This window comes from Bos indicus, chromosome 19 (genome assembly GCF_029378745.1).
Source record: "Bos indicus isolate NIAB-ARS_2022 breed Sahiwal x Tharparkar chromosome 19, NIAB-ARS_B.indTharparkar_mat_pri_1.0, whole genome shotgun sequence".
Classification (NCBI taxonomy): domain Eukaryota; kingdom Metazoa; phylum Chordata; class Mammalia; order Artiodactyla; family Bovidae; genus Bos; species Bos indicus.
In genome coordinates this window covers 64,330,501-64,344,727 of record NC_091778.1, presented here as the reverse complement: position 1 = coordinate 64,344,727, position 14,227 = coordinate 64,330,501, and the positions used below count along the sequence as shown (strand labels likewise).

Below are 14,227 nucleotides of genomic sequence, written 5' to 3'. Positions count from 1 at the left end.
ATTTTAAAAAAGATCTCACACTTAAATGTTATTTATCTGACTGAGTTGCCAGTCCTGGCTCTGCCACCCCCCTTACCTCGTGGGATCTGATGAATTTTAAAAGTTAAGAAAGTGAACACGTTATGGAACCTCAGGGTTTGACGACCGTTCGGGTCACACCGGTCCCGTGGGAACTAGAGTCGAAGGGACCAGACTCCAGCCCGGCGCCCCCAGCCCTCTCTGCACTCACTGTTGGCCTGGAAAGATGCAAACACAGTTTCTAACTGCTCAAGGCCACATCCTTAGGATGACCCCAGCCCCCCACCCCCCCAAACTGTCTGCCTGAGGAAATCCGAGGCTGCCTGAAGACTCTGCTGTTTGTCCAGCCAAAACCTGCCACAGGCCCTGGTCTCCCAGCCTCTGTGTGAGGGTCGGCATCTAACTGGATCACCTCCTGTTAGACAATCCCCAGATGGGTTCCCAGGCACCTAACTGGATCACCTCCTGTTAGACAACCCCCAGATGGGTTCCCAGGCCCACCCCCTTCCACCCCTGGACAGCCCTTTGCTTCTCTAACTCTACAGAGCCTGCTGCTGCTGCTGCCAAGTCGCTTCAGTCGTGTCCGACTCTGTGCGACCCCATAGACAGCAGCCCACCAGGCTCTGCGGTCCCTGGGATTCTCCAGGCAAGAACACTGGAGTGGGTTGCCATTTCCTTCTCCATTGCGTGAAAGTGAAAAGTGAAAGTGAAGTTGCTCAGTCGCGACTGACTCGTGCGGACCCCATGGCCTGCAGCCCACCAGGCTCCTCCATCCACGGGGTTTTCTAGGCAAGAGTACTGGAGTGGGGGGCCATTGCCCACCCTAGAAAACTCCTGATCACCTCTGGGCATACAGTTGAGTTCTGTTCCTGCTGCAATAGTGTGTTACTGATTAAAATCTGTTCTGACCACTATACCTGTGGCTTTGTTTATCTCTGGCAGTTCTGATAAAACTTTATTTATGGACACTGAAATCTGAATTTCGTGAAATTTTCACATCATGAAATCTTTTTCCTCTTTGATGTTTCTTAACCATTTAAAACTATAAAACCATTCTTAGCAAGAGACAGGCCCCAGATTGACCCTCAGCTGGTAGTTTGCTGACCCGTCCCTGCAAAAGGGGCTGGCCACGGCCTCTGGAACAGATCAAGGTAAGGGGCACGGGATCTTTTCTGCTCACTAGTCTGGCTTTCCATCCCCAAGGGCTGGCTGAATGCAGGGGATTCAAAGGCAGAAGAGTGTAAATTGTGACACTCCAGGTGGCCCTTCGTGTCTAGCTGCTAAGCCCGGCTACCTAATGTTCTCTGCCACAAAAATCCAGCGTCTGAAACCAGACCCTCGTGGCCGGGCAGCTGGAGCCCTGTGTCAGAACTGGGATGCCTCTGGCACTGGCAGCTCTGGAAATAATGCTCCTTGTTTTTCACGCTCTTGCCAATTCAGATGGCCTCTGGTTTCTCCTGAAGACAACCCAGGGCCCAGAGTTAGAAACTGGATTTCAGAGCCTCTAAGTCTCGCCAGTAAACAGACCCTCTGTCCCTGTGTCCCCACAGAAGTCCTCACCATCCCCAGGGCCTATGCCTTCATCTCTCCTCTGGGTCAAGGGGGCCCTTGGGCTGTGTGGTCAGAAACCCAAGCGATCTCTATTCAAGGCCAAGGAAAGGCATGTTTCAAAGAGTTTTTATTTCAAATCGCCGTCAGACCAGTTAAAAAGTGCTTGTCGGGTCTGCCTGAAGCCAAGGAGGGGATGTCGGATGACCAGGAAGCAGAGAGGCGCTGGCGGCTCGCACAGCTGAGCACCTGCGGTGGCGGGCAAGCCGCGGAGGAACATCCGGGAGGCCGGTCGAGGACCCCCGGGGACCCCAGCACCGGCTGCCCCGCCCCTCCCGGCCGGCCGGGCCGAGTCCACTGGCCGAGCGGGCCGCGCCGCGTGTCCACTGGCCGGCCCCGGAGAAGCGCCGCGCCGTGTGCGCGCAGTGGGGACGCGGAGAAGTCACGCCGCCACCTCCGGCCCGTCCAAGGCTCAGCCTCCCGAGGCAGGCCCCGCGCCCGGGCCCAGGACTAGTGCTCGGGCTCGGCGTCCATGCAGGACTCCCAGGGGTCGCGGGGCATCCGCGGCAGCGCGAGGAGCAGCAGCGCGAGGCCGCCGACCAGGAGTAGAGCTGCCGCGACGCAGGCGCAGATGAAGGACCAGGCGAGCGAGTGCGCGATCCAGGCCGTGTGCTCGCTGTCGACCATGCGCTGCACCGACTGCCGCATGACCTCCGCCGACACCGAGAGGCAGAGGCCTGAGGGCACAGCCGGGCTCAGGCTGCGGGCCTTGAGGGGCAGACCCAGGGCGGGGGGTGCGGGGGGACCAGGGGGGAAGGTGAGTGCGGGAGTCAGGTGGGGTATTGGGGGGTGGGGCGGGGTCACGGGGGCATGGGGAGCAGGGGCCTGGAGCCGGGCCTTGTCCAAACCCAGCCCCCACCCCGGCGGGCTAGGGAGAGGGGCAGGAGCATCCCTCGGCCCCGCACCCACAGGAGGCCCATCCTACCCGCGAAGATGTAGAACATGGAGGCCGGCCTCAGCAGGTAGTCCCGCTTCTTCCGGAAGGACAGGAGTGCGCAGAGGGTGCCCACGATGATGAAGCCCAGGCTGAAGATGGCGATGGCGGCGGCTGAGATGCTGTACTCTGTGGCACAAGAGTGTGGGGACGCCGGGGCCTCAGGAGGGGCTCGGCGTCCCCTCACCTGCTGTGCCTGCCCCCCAGATTAGCGATGCTCCGCCTTCTGTCGTCCCCGTTTCCCAGGTGAGAACACTGAGGGCCAGAGATGAAACCATTCCTTCCGAGTGGCACATGAGTCAGGGATGGGGCCAGGATGTCCACACGACCTAATTCCTTCTCCAGGTCGTCCAGGCACCAAAATGAAGGTCCTCCTTCCAGGGGCACAGGCCTCAGAAGGTGGTGGGAGATTTGTGGCTTAAGACCTGCCTGTAGCAGAAACCTCCCTCCCAGAGTCAGGGCTGAAGGTGACACCCAGGCTCAGGGTGGCCTGTCCTGGGACTGACAAGCAGCCTCTGGAAGGATGACAGAGTGCGGCTTATTACAGAGCTCGGTGCCGGAGAGGATCTGTATGCGTATGCCAGGGTGAGCCTGGGTGTGCGTGTGTGTGCATGTGTGTCTGTGTGTGCATGTGTGTGTCAGTGTGTGTGCGTGTGTGTGCATGTGTGCATGTGTGTCTGGGCGTGCATGTGTGTACCTGGGCACGCGTGTGTGTGCCTGGGAGCCCTGATGCAGAGACCTGAGACACCTGGAGGTGGGAGCTGTCGTTTCTGGGCACAGAGGTTGGCCCGGCTGCCTCTGACAAACTTCAGGAGGGGCTGCTTGTCATCAAGCAGGAGGCTGGGGCTTTCATGCCAGGGATTTTCCAGCTCAGCAGGGAGTGGTAGAATCTACTTTTCCTCCCCTTCCCTACCCTCCACCCAGGCTCACCTTTCTGAGTAGTGACTTCGAAGATCTCCGAGCTCTCGCCTGGGTTAAAATGCCTGAAGTAGGAACAGTTTTTCTCTGCAAAGGAGGGAGACAGTTGAGAGAAAGGGCTGCAGCTGGGGCGGGAGCTGGCAAGGAGGGGGTGGGCCAGTCCCACTGGGGCTTCTGGCTTGCTGTCTGCTCTCTAAACCCTGACTCTGGGCTGAAACAAGCCTCTTTCTTCCACCCTTAGACCAAAAGTTTGGTGGGAAAGAGGCTGCATAAGAGCCTGAGGATCTTCAGGGAGCTGAGGCTGACTCAGTCCAGGTGCAGAGCACTGGGTACTGAGCCCTTTTGGCAGATGGGGTAACTGAAGCCTAGAGTTCAAGTCTGTTCGGGACTGTGAGACACATGGTCAATCAGGGCCAGACAGTGGTCCTCAGCTGGGGCTGATTCTGTCCCCAGGGGACCCTTGGCAGTGTCTGGAGACATTTCTGTGTCCCAGCTGGGCAGACGGCTACTGGCACCTGGTGGGTGGTGGCCTGGGATATGCCGAACACCCTGCAGTGCACAAAACTACCAGCCCTCAGATGCCAGAGCCGCTGGGGTTGCCAGACCCAGGATCACATATAACCCAGGGCTGGTTTCCAATCAGCATCCAGGCAAAGTCTTTTTGAAGAACTTTCCAGGAGATTCTGATGTTCAGCCAGGTTTAGAAACCTGGCTCCAACCCCCTTAAAATGTCGCCCAAAGGGCTTTGCTGAATGGGCCATTGTGTGGACTTGGATGAAGGGCCACGTGAGATGAAGGGCCACGTGTGACCGTCATCTCACGAATTAGGCCCTCCACGCCTGTGAGCATAGAGGCAGCGCAGCTGAGACCTCCTAGGTGAGCTGCTCGGCCCACTTGATTAGCTCCGGGAAAGCCATGGAAAACGTGTGTTGGCCACAGGGCCCCAAATCTGGATTTGGTAGGGGGCAGAGGAGGAACTCCGGAGAAGGCAATGGCAACCCACTCCAGTACTCTTGCCTGGAAAATCCCATGGACGGAGGAGCCTGGTGGGCTGCAGTCCATGGGGTTGCTAAGAGTCAGGCACAACTGAGCAACTTCACTTTCACTTTTCACTTTCATGCATTGGAGAAGGAAATGGCAACCCACTCCAGTATTCTTGCCTGGAGCATCCCAGAGATGGCAGAGCCTAGTGGGCTGCTGTCTATGGGGTCGCACAGAGTCGGACACGACTGACTTGACTGAGCAGCAGCAGCAGTGGAGGAAGAACACAGAACAAAGAAATTCACACTGATTTTCAATATAATTTGTCCTCCATTTTTCTCTTTAAATCTCTCTTACAACTAGATATACTGTAAAATTAAAGGACTATTGCTTATTGCATAGTTTAATGTTCTTTACTGCTGATTTAGGAAGTAGATGAATGGGTTATTTTATACTATTTTGTTTCTTAAAAAACTAAACCATGTTGCTTTTTATTTGTGTGAGGCACTGCACGGGATCGTTTCTCCTGTGTCTCCTGGAGCCCCAGTGGGAAGCTCTGTGCTCCGGGTTCAGACGCGTCTGCTTTGCGCCTGCATTTGGTTTTTATCTTCAGGCCACAGCTTAATGTTCACCAGGTGTTTGGTGCCTCGTTTCTTTTGGAAAAAAGCCTGCTGCCAGTCGTAACTTTCACTGGAGTCCAGGCTTCCGTCTGCCTGAGATGATCATCTCCCACTGAAATCTCTGGCCCCCGACCCCCTAATGTCAAGGTTACTGCTGCTCCGCAGTGGAGGAAGAGAATGGCCCCGGGAGATGGAGCCTGGTTTAGAAGCAGCAAATGTTCCATGAAGTAAACAGCCTTTTCTTTGAGCTTCTATATTTAAATCACTCTCCTTTTGAGCTGAGTTACCTGGGGTGTGTGGCTGCCGCTGGTGATGTCAGGCACTTCTGGTGCTATTTTCCAGCATAACGGAGCTCTCATGTATGTGTTAGGTTATCAGCTGCAGCAGACCTGCTCTAATGGCTCCTGTGAGGTGATGGGTCCCCCAGAGTCTCCCTCTGGACAGAGGAATAATTTCTGTCTCATTCTTTAAGGGCCAACTTTGGTTGCTTTTGAAAACCCTCTGAAGGGAATTGACTGAATTCAAGTGTGTTTCACGATTGGCTGCCTCCCTGACAATTTGCAGACCCTGAGTTAGAAGCCTTCAGCACGAGTGGCCTGGACATAAGGCCCATCGAGGACCCGGCCAAGGCAGGCACGTCCATGTTGCCAAAGGTCCTCTTGCTCAGGTGGTGGTTGGGGTGTCGGCACCCCCAGACCAGCACCAGCCTCTGGGGAAGCCCCTCTGCAGATTGTGCGGGGACAAGTACAGGCACCCCCCTTACTAAGTGCTCTCACAGGGTGGCTGGGGGCTCCCAGTCCCCTCCCTCCGTGGCAGGTCTTCGGGCGCGCGGATGGGCCCTCCCGCCCGTCCCCTCTCCTGACTCAGTGCTTGAGGAGGATTGGTGTCCCCTGTGCTGAACCAGGAGAAGCGCCGCTACAGGGCCCTGTGAATGCCCATCAGAGACGGCAGCCCCTTCGTGTCTTGTAATCTTTTAAAATTTAAAATTTAAAACTTGACGTTTTTAAACAATGTAACTGTGGAAATTAGATGTCCACTCTTCCTCAGGGTTTGTTTCTGTGGCTGCTTGTTAAATTTCATTTCTGAATGAAATATGTGAAGTCTGTGTTCATGTATGGCCACTGAAATCTCTGCTCAGGTAGTTTGGTGGTCAGCTCGCAGACATTTCCTAGAATGCTTGAAAGCCATGCCTCTCCCAGTCTTTGCTGAGGAGCTCTGTGCCAGTAGACAGCCAAGCACTCAGCCAAGTGGCCTGCGTGCTGCCTTAGCCTTTTTCTCCCTTTCTCTTCCCCCACTCCCCTGCCCCGGGCTCGTTCTCTCCCTTCCCTTCTTTGTCTCTTTCTCCCTCCCTCGTGCTGTCTCCCTCCTTCTCTCTCTCTCTCTTCACACAGCTCTGCATAAGCCAGAGGTGAGAGCTTATGGCCTTCTCAGATCTTTCCCGTGCACGCTTGTTGCACTGTGGACCCACGTGGCCTCCTAAACTCCCAGGAATATTTTGGGGCTTTTCAAAGCCACCTATCTTATTCTCCAGTTTTCTGGTTAACCTATTGTTTGCTCTGTTATGTGCTCCCTTAGGCAGTTACGATATTAAACAACTGTCTCTAATTGTTTTTGACAAATGCCTCCTGGGTAAAAGACTGTTTCCACTGGATGAGCTCAGAGTCAGGTCAAATAAAGACAGCCTTGCAAATACGAACTTCTAGGGAGCCACCAGACAGATCAGATAATGACAGCACTCTGGGAATGAGGCCTTGAAAGGGATCCAGCCCTAGTCTGTCCCTTCTGGTGACTTCCAGGCAGCTGGCTTCACTCTGATGGCAGGCTGTTGGTTTTTGAGGCTGTGACAGAGTCAGGGAGGAAAGAACTGGAATAGCAGCTTAAGACACCACAGACCTCATTGTTCCTACTGGGATTCACTCCTCTTTCTTGAATAAGCACTTGCTTATTGCTGCAAGACTGGTTAACTTCTAGAGTTCTGAAAAAGTGTATCCTGACCGTGTTAGCCAATGTTCTCATTGTTTTTATGGAGAAAAGAATTTTTGGAGGTTCTTACTCTGTTGTTTTTCTGATGTCATCCGAAGCTAACATGTAATGTATGCGTTTGGCAGACAGCGCTACACTTGTATTTGTAGATGTTGTTGTTAACTAATGAGAGAAGGCGTATGAACTCTCTTCCTCCAAGAAACACTGATCCAGTAGAGCACAGGCAGGATGGGTAGAGAAGGGAAACGACGTCCCCTCGCAGAGAAAGGATAGGGGAGAAGGCAGGAGTGCACCTGGACAGCTCGTCCAGTGCTCACAGGCTCGGAAGGTGCCATTCACTCTGGGCCAGGAGAAGGCGGCCTAGAGGTTGACTCGACTCAGGCTCACGGCCAGGCTGAGCCAGTGCATCCCCTTTGGCCGGTCTGGTCACGTCCCACGTCGTCTCTCCTTGTATAGACTCCCCTCACCACCCTGCTCATCTGCTCTGTAAATTCACCAGGCTTTAAAAGGCCAAGGACAGGTGGACCGTAACAGTGCGTTCCCACGCACGGTCCCTGGAGGATCTGCCCTGCCCAGGAGGGCTGGAGGGATGGTGCACCTGTTTATGGGTGTGCTCGGCAGTGGCCGCGAGGCGTGGGCATGTGGGCTACATGATACCCTTTGAGCACATGTCCGTGCCTGTGAGAGCCCTCAGGCTTGGGACTCGCTGTGTCTTCCAGGTGATCGGTAGGAGTGAGCAGGGCAGGGCTTTCCTGGGGTAGGGGGGTGGGGGTGGGCGAGGAAGGTGAGAGGCGGAGGGGTGGGGTTTGGGCTCCTTCACCCCCAACAGAGACCGCAGGGTCTTCGGGGACTTAGCAGTGCCTTCCTTGAAGAGCAGGGTTCAAGGAATACCCAGTCTGATAACAGACTAATTCTGAAAACCAGGTGGGACCCTGCACTCAGCCTGGTTGCTGGCCGCCTTGGGGTGACATTGGAAGGAGCGCTGGAGGGGACTCTGGGTTGCTGGGCCTGAGCCCGTGTGTTAAAGGAAGGCGTGGAGTCTGCGATGGGCTTGTCAGCGCCCAGTCCTCTGGGGGTGGTGGGCAGGGCCCGCACGGAGCCCAGACTCTGACGCGGCCCCAGGCCCCTTCCGCAGCAGGCCTCTGCCCACTGAGAACGTGGAGGCTCCACACCTGCGGAGAGGCGGCCACCCTCACACCAGGTGTTCTCCACAAAGAGGCCTTCAAGTGTGGTTCGCGCACCACTAGGAGAGTGAGGCAGGCATTTAAATCACAGCGAGAGGAAGCGTTTTCTGAGTCTGAAGGGGACCCGTTCAGGAGGAGGCGCGGGACACAGTCCTTGCACAAAGCCGGTCCCGCCTCACAGACGAGCCACCTGTGGGCACTCAGGGCCGGCACCCAGGAGGGCCGCGCGCCGGTTCCTCCTGCCGCCTTCAGGAGGAGGAGTCCTGCATTCCCCTTTTGCACGGGCTCGGGTTACCCTTTAGCGGAGTGTGTCCGCACGCCAGCCTGGAATGAACTCCCCCGAGGCGGCCCTTCCACCTGAGGCCTGCGTTTGGTGGGGGCCGGGCGTCCAGGCTGTCTGCAGACCCGCGCGCTCTTTGCTGAGCCGCGGTCTGTCCGCCCATCCAGACCCCTGCCCCCTGACCAGCCGCGAGCCCCAGCGCACGGAATAGCGGGAGCCGAGCACCCGCACTCCGCAGCCCGGCCCCGCCCCGCCAGCACCGCCTCGGCCGGCCCACCGCCCCCGCCCAGGCTCGCTCCGGTCTCTGGAGCCCCGTCGTCCCACAGGGGCGGGCGCGGCGGTACGTTACCCCCGGGCAGGGTGATGGGGCCGCAGCTCCTCTCCTTGTCGCCCACGAAGATCCGCTTCGTGCAGATCCGCCAGAGGCCGAAGTGGGCCGCCTCGCAGGTGGAGTTGTGGTGCTCCACGTGCGGGCTCAGCACAGCCCAGTGGTCCGTCACCACGGCCACCAGGGCCAGCACGATGCCCACCAGGATGCAGAGGAGGGCCACTCGGACCTTCAGGGTTTTGGTCTGGGACATGGTGATCCCGGGGCCGTGGGCGCCTGGGGTCCGTCGGCCGTGTCCTTCCGGGCCGGGGGCAGCCGGGCTGGGGCGGCGGCAGTGGCTCCAGCGGGGCGTGGAAGCTAAGTTTAGTGTGCGGGCTGAGCCAGGGTGGGCTGGCCGTGGGCGAGGCCACTGGACGGGCTCAGCAGCTGCCCAGGCGTGTCAGAGGCCTGAGGAAGCTTCTATTAATGCGCACCCCGGAGCCTCACTGAGGACGGCTGCTCCTTGGGTTTCAGGGCTGGCTCCCCTCCCGGGGGCCAGGAGCACACCAGGGTGGGGCAGGAGAGAAGGCCCAGACGGGCTGCAGACTCGCCACCCTCAAAGTCCGGGTTACCCTCAGACCGGGCCCTGAGCGGGGAGGGCGAGGGGCACAGGCCTGGCACTACGCGTGCCAGCCTCTTCCTGCTGGGGCTGAAAGAGGAGTGAGCTGCTGGGGGAGGGCGCAGACCCAGGGACACAGGCCTCTGTCCTCGCCTGGGACCAGGTGAATGGGGCTCTGTTCTGGGGCCTGGGGGGCCCCACCCGGGGCCTCTGGCGCCCACGGCCCAGGGGGGCATGCTCTAGACCTGAACCCCCACAAGCCACCCCAGGTCGCTCCTGCACTGTCTCCTTGTCAGTTCTCTTTCCTTCCCGCCAACTGGGTCCAGAAGAAAAGCTCTTTGGGGGCTAGTAAGTCTTTCACGTATTTCTGACACTTGCAAATCAAAGCCTCGTTGCAGCGCTGTTCTCACTGTCCTGTCAGCTTTGTTGCTCGTCGCCAGGTCGCGTCCAGCTCTTTGCAACCTCATGGACTGTAGCACGCCAGGCTTTTAGTTTTAGGTTTACCTTCTATCAACGACTTCCCTGATGGCTCAGACGGTAAAGCATCTGTCTACAATGCGGGAGACCCGGGTTTGAGCCCTGGAAGATCCCCTGGAGAAGGAAATGGCAATCCACTCCAGTACTATTGCCTGGAAAATCCTATGGACGGAGGAGCCTGGTAGGCTACAGTCCATGGGGTCGCAAAGAGTCAGACACGATTGAGCGACTTCACTTCAATGGCAGGTATTAAGGATTTTCAGGTTATATCGTCCTTTACAAAGTAACTATACTTCAGTGAAGAAGAACAAAAGTAGATTGATTTACAGGTGACTATTAAGCAAAGACATTACTTTGCCAACAAAGATTCATCTAGTCAAGGCTATGGTTTTTCCTGTGGTCATGTATGGATGTGAGAGTTGGACTGTGAAGAAAACTGAGCACTGAAGAATTGGTGCTTTTGAACTGTGGTGTTGGAGAAGACTCTTGAGAGTCCCTTGGACTGCAAGGAGATCCAACCAGTCCATTCTGAAGGAGATCAGCCCTGGGATTTCTTTGGAAGGAATGATGCTAAAGCTGAAACTCCAGTACTTTGGCCACCTCATGCGAAGAGTTGACTCATTGGAAAAGACTCTGATGCTGGGAGGGATTGGGGGCAGGAGGAGAAGGGGACGACAGAGAATGAGATGGCTGGATGGCATCACCAACTTGATGGACGTGAGTCTCAGTGAACTCTGGGAGTTGGTGATGGACAGGGAGACCTGGCGTGCTGCGATTCATGGGGTCGCAAAGAGTCGGACATGACTGAGCGACTGATCTGATCTGATTTGATCTGATTAAGTGGCTACTGGGTGTATGGATTCAGCAGAGGACACTTGGGGTTTGGGACCACCAAGCGAGGGTCCCGACTCCCCCCATCCTGTCCACCCACTCCACCCCCCGGCCGCAGGCTGGTACTCCAGGCTGGCACCCCGACACCCTCCCGGGTCTGCATCTCCTTTCTCAAGTCACCAGTAGCCTCTTTTGGGGTGTAGTCAAGGGGCCGATGCATGGTCAGGAGAAGACCCCTGAGCCGGGTAGGGGTTTGACTTCTGAAATCCTGGCCTCAGGCTGATATGGCTTACAAAAAGACTCTCTGCGTGAGGAGAACCATTTGGGGGTCTAACCGTGGAGTTCAGACAGTTAATTATGATGCTGATCATAGTAATAGCTGAGCCTCAGTGAGCGCTTGCTGTCTACCAGGCACTGTGCTAAGCCTCTGTGTACCATTGCAGATAAAGGACCACAGGCTCAGAGGTATGAAGTAACTCATCTACGGTCATACAGCACATGGGGAAGCCAGGTTTCAGGGCCCAAACTCCTAACCAACAGTTGGAGCTGGGAGGAGCTCTCAAGGTCACTGTGGCTTTAGAGGAGGAAACCTATATTTGTCCTCTACCTTTTAAGTTCTCTGGCTTCCCTGATAGCTCAGTTGGTAAAGAATCCGCTTGCAATGCAGGAGACCCAGTTCGATTCCTGGGTTGGGAAAATCAGCTGGAGAAGGGATATTCTTGGGCTTCCCTGGTGGCTCAGCTGGTAAAGAATCCACCTGCAATGCAGGAGACCTGGGCTCAATTCCTGGGTTGGGAAGATCCCCTGGAGAAGGGAAAGGCTTCCCACTGCAATATTCTGGCCTGGAGAATTCCATGGACTGTATAGAACATGGGGTCGCAGAGTTGGACACGCCTGAGCGACGCACTTTGACTTTTAATTTCTCAGCTGAGGCTCCTCTAACAGCAGCAAGTTGACAAGAGAAAAGCATAGAGATTAATATAAGTTTTATATGGCACCGGAGCCTTCATAAAAAATGAAGACCCAAAGAAACAAATTTGAGTTTTTTTTAATAGTTTATTGTAATAATTTAATTTTTTTCTCTAAATGAAAGTATGTTCGTTATAACAAATGCAACCACATACATGTACATGGAGAAAGAAAGTGACTTTCTGCTTTGTGTCTGTAATATCCCTTTCCTTATCCAGAGAGAAATGCTCTTCACAGTTTACACCTGAGCGTTCTAGAGTCGCTGTGTGTGAGGGACGGAAGGGTCCAAGTGAAGGGCAGGAAAGTGGGGGAAGCGAGGTCTGCATCGTGGGGCGTGCGCACGTCACACGCGAGCGTGAGCGTCTTGGGACCTGCTTCAGGGGAGGGGCAGAGAGGCCTTTCTGGGCGGGCTGTGCCTCAGATTCCTTCCACTTAAAATATGCAGCCTGCCAAGCTCCCATACCTTGGGCCAGCGTGTCCTGAGCCCCTCGTGACTGGTTAAGGGAACTGCAGCCTGGAGAGAGAGGTCTTTGCATCCTCTGGTTTGAGGTTGGCTGCCGGGGGGAGCAGGCAGATCTACTTTCTCTCCTCCGTTTACTAAATGCTCCTGCAGACAGACCGTCTCTGCTCTGAGGGCCGTGCCCGGCGGTCTGCTCTGCTCATGGAGCCGGGGCTGCTGTCCTCCACCCAGCCCTGCCCCCGCCCGCGCCCAGGTCAGAGCCCTGCCTGCAGCTGTGTGGTGTCCAGCAGGCTGACCTCTCTGACTGCCCCTCCTCTAGGGTTTGAGATAATGCACTTCACCAGCTCAGCCCGAGGAGGTGCTTTGGACCGAACTAGGTCCCCTTAAATGCCGGTGATGAGGCCTACCCCTGCTGTGACGGCGTTCAGAGCAGGGCCTTGGGAGCTGAGTAGGTTTAGTTATCAGGAGAGACTGGAGAGCTTCCTCTGTCTTCCTCTCAGCCACGGGAGGACGTCACGAGAAGACAAGGAGGAGAGCGCATCTCAGAACACGCCATGCTGGCACAGTGATCCAGGCTTCCAGCCCCCAGAACTGTGAGAGAAGACATGCTGTCATTCAAGTTACCCTGTCTGTGGTCTTTCTTCCCGACCCAGGGATTGAACCCAGGTCTCCTGCATTGCAGGCAGATTCCTTATTGTCTGAGCCACCAGGGAAGCCCTTTCTGTCATGGCAGCCCGAGCGAGTATATCGACATTAGGCACCAGGTTCAGGAGGGTTTTGTTATTCTCATCATCTGTAGACTGCCGGTGGGTCAGCTTTCCCTGATGGGCTGTAAGCTTCTAGAGGGTAGAGACACAGAACTATCTTCTGCGCTGGTTCTGGGCTCCCTCAGAGAGCTCCCTGAATGGGTTCTGGGCTCCCTCAGAGAGCTCCCTGAATGGGTTCTGGGCTCCCTCAGAGAGCTCCCTGAATGGGTTCTGGGTTCCCTCAGAGAGCTCCCTGAATGAATGGGTTCTGGGCTCCCTCAGAGAGCTCCCTGAATGAATGGGTTCTGGGCTCCCTCAGAGAGCTCCCTGAATGAATGGGTTCTGGGTTCCCTCAGAGAGCTCCCTGAATGAATGGGTACTGGGCTCCCTCAGAGAGCTCCCTGAATGAATGGGTTCTGGGTTCCCTCAGAGAGCTCCCTGAATGAATGGGTTCTGGGCTCCCTCAGAGAGCTCCCTGAATGGAGCCCAGGGTTGGGCCTTCATACATGTTTGCTGAAGGAGGGATGGCTGAGCGGATGGACAGATGGACTGAAAGAAGGGGACAGAGCTCAGATAACTGACTCCACTGGACGATCCAGAGGCCACGGGCATAAGAGGACAGCTGGGCAGGCCCAGCAGGGCTTGGGTGGCTAATTTGCTTCCAGGTGCTGAGGGGCACCCCAGGAGGGAGGGGGGGCACCGTCACCACCTCTGTGACCTAGCCCACAAGGAAGACACACTTTCTACCACAGTCTTCAGGGTGGAGATGCCCTGCTCAGCTCACCAGGAGTTGTCCATGTTTGAGTCGTCCAGATGAACCAGCGTCCACTTGTCCCAAGAAGAACCAGACATAGTTACAGCAAGGAAGATACCTCTGAGAGGTGGGCCTCGAGTGGAGCCGGGGCTGAGGCACACCTGTGTGGGGCCCAGTGAACCTTCCTCGGAAACGTGTCGATCTGATTTTGAGCTAAGTCTCCATCAGGCTGAGAGATGGCCTTGGGTGTGTGTTGTCCAGCTGGTCTCAACCTCTTTTTGCCGCGTCCTCTGCCTCCCTGCATCGTGCGGCCGGGACTTTCTGCAGCCGCGGGCGTGCTGCCCCTGCTCCAGCCTGGGAGTCACAGATGGCCTCCCTCCGTCCAAGGGCCCCGGTCTCCTCCACCTGAGTCAGAGAGCCCATCGCCCGACCTGTTTCCATCATCCCAGCCCCCTTCTCTGACTCTCCTGCTACCCTCTTGCCCTTAAGTAGACCCTTGTGGTTACGGGGGGTCCACCCAGATAATCCAGGACCATCT

At 56.3% G+C, this 14,227-nt stretch overlaps 1 protein-coding gene across 1 annotated transcript; it reads right to left on the bottom strand.

Moving 5' to 3' along the window:
- Positions 1 to 1,679: 1,679 nt before the first annotated feature.
- CACNG1 (calcium voltage-gated channel auxiliary subunit gamma 1) lies at positions 1,680 to 9,255 on the bottom strand. Its single transcript, XM_070774244.1, has 4 exons — positions 8,876 to 9,255; positions 3,491 to 3,565; positions 2,552 to 2,689; positions 1,680 to 2,303 (listed from the first exon to the last, which is right to left on the bottom strand). The coding sequence occupies exons 1-4, from the start codon at positions 9,105 to 9,107 to the stop codon at positions 2,077 to 2,079; spliced, it is 672 nt and encodes a 223-aa protein (XP_070630345.1). The 5' UTR covers positions 9,108 to 9,255; the 3' UTR covers positions 1,680 to 2,076.
- Between the last annotated feature and the right edge of the window lie 4,972 nt (positions 9,256 to 14,227).

What these genes read in the sequence shown, in the direction of transcription:
- CACNG1 (XM_070774244.1), bottom strand. Translation starts at nt 9,107, where the DNA reads ATGTCCCAGACCAAAACCCTGAAGGTCCGAGTGGCCCTCCTCTGCATC. An exon ending in CGAAGTCACTACTCAGAAAG is followed by an intron (nt 2,690 to 3,490) that starts GTGAGCCTGGGT and finishes CTTGTGCCACAG; the next exon opens with AGTACAGCATCTCAGCCGCC. An exon ending in CATGTTCTACATCTTCGCGG is followed by an intron (nt 2,304 to 2,551) that starts GTAGGATGGGCC and finishes CTGTGCCCTCAG; the next exon opens with GCCTCTGCCTCTCGGTGTCG.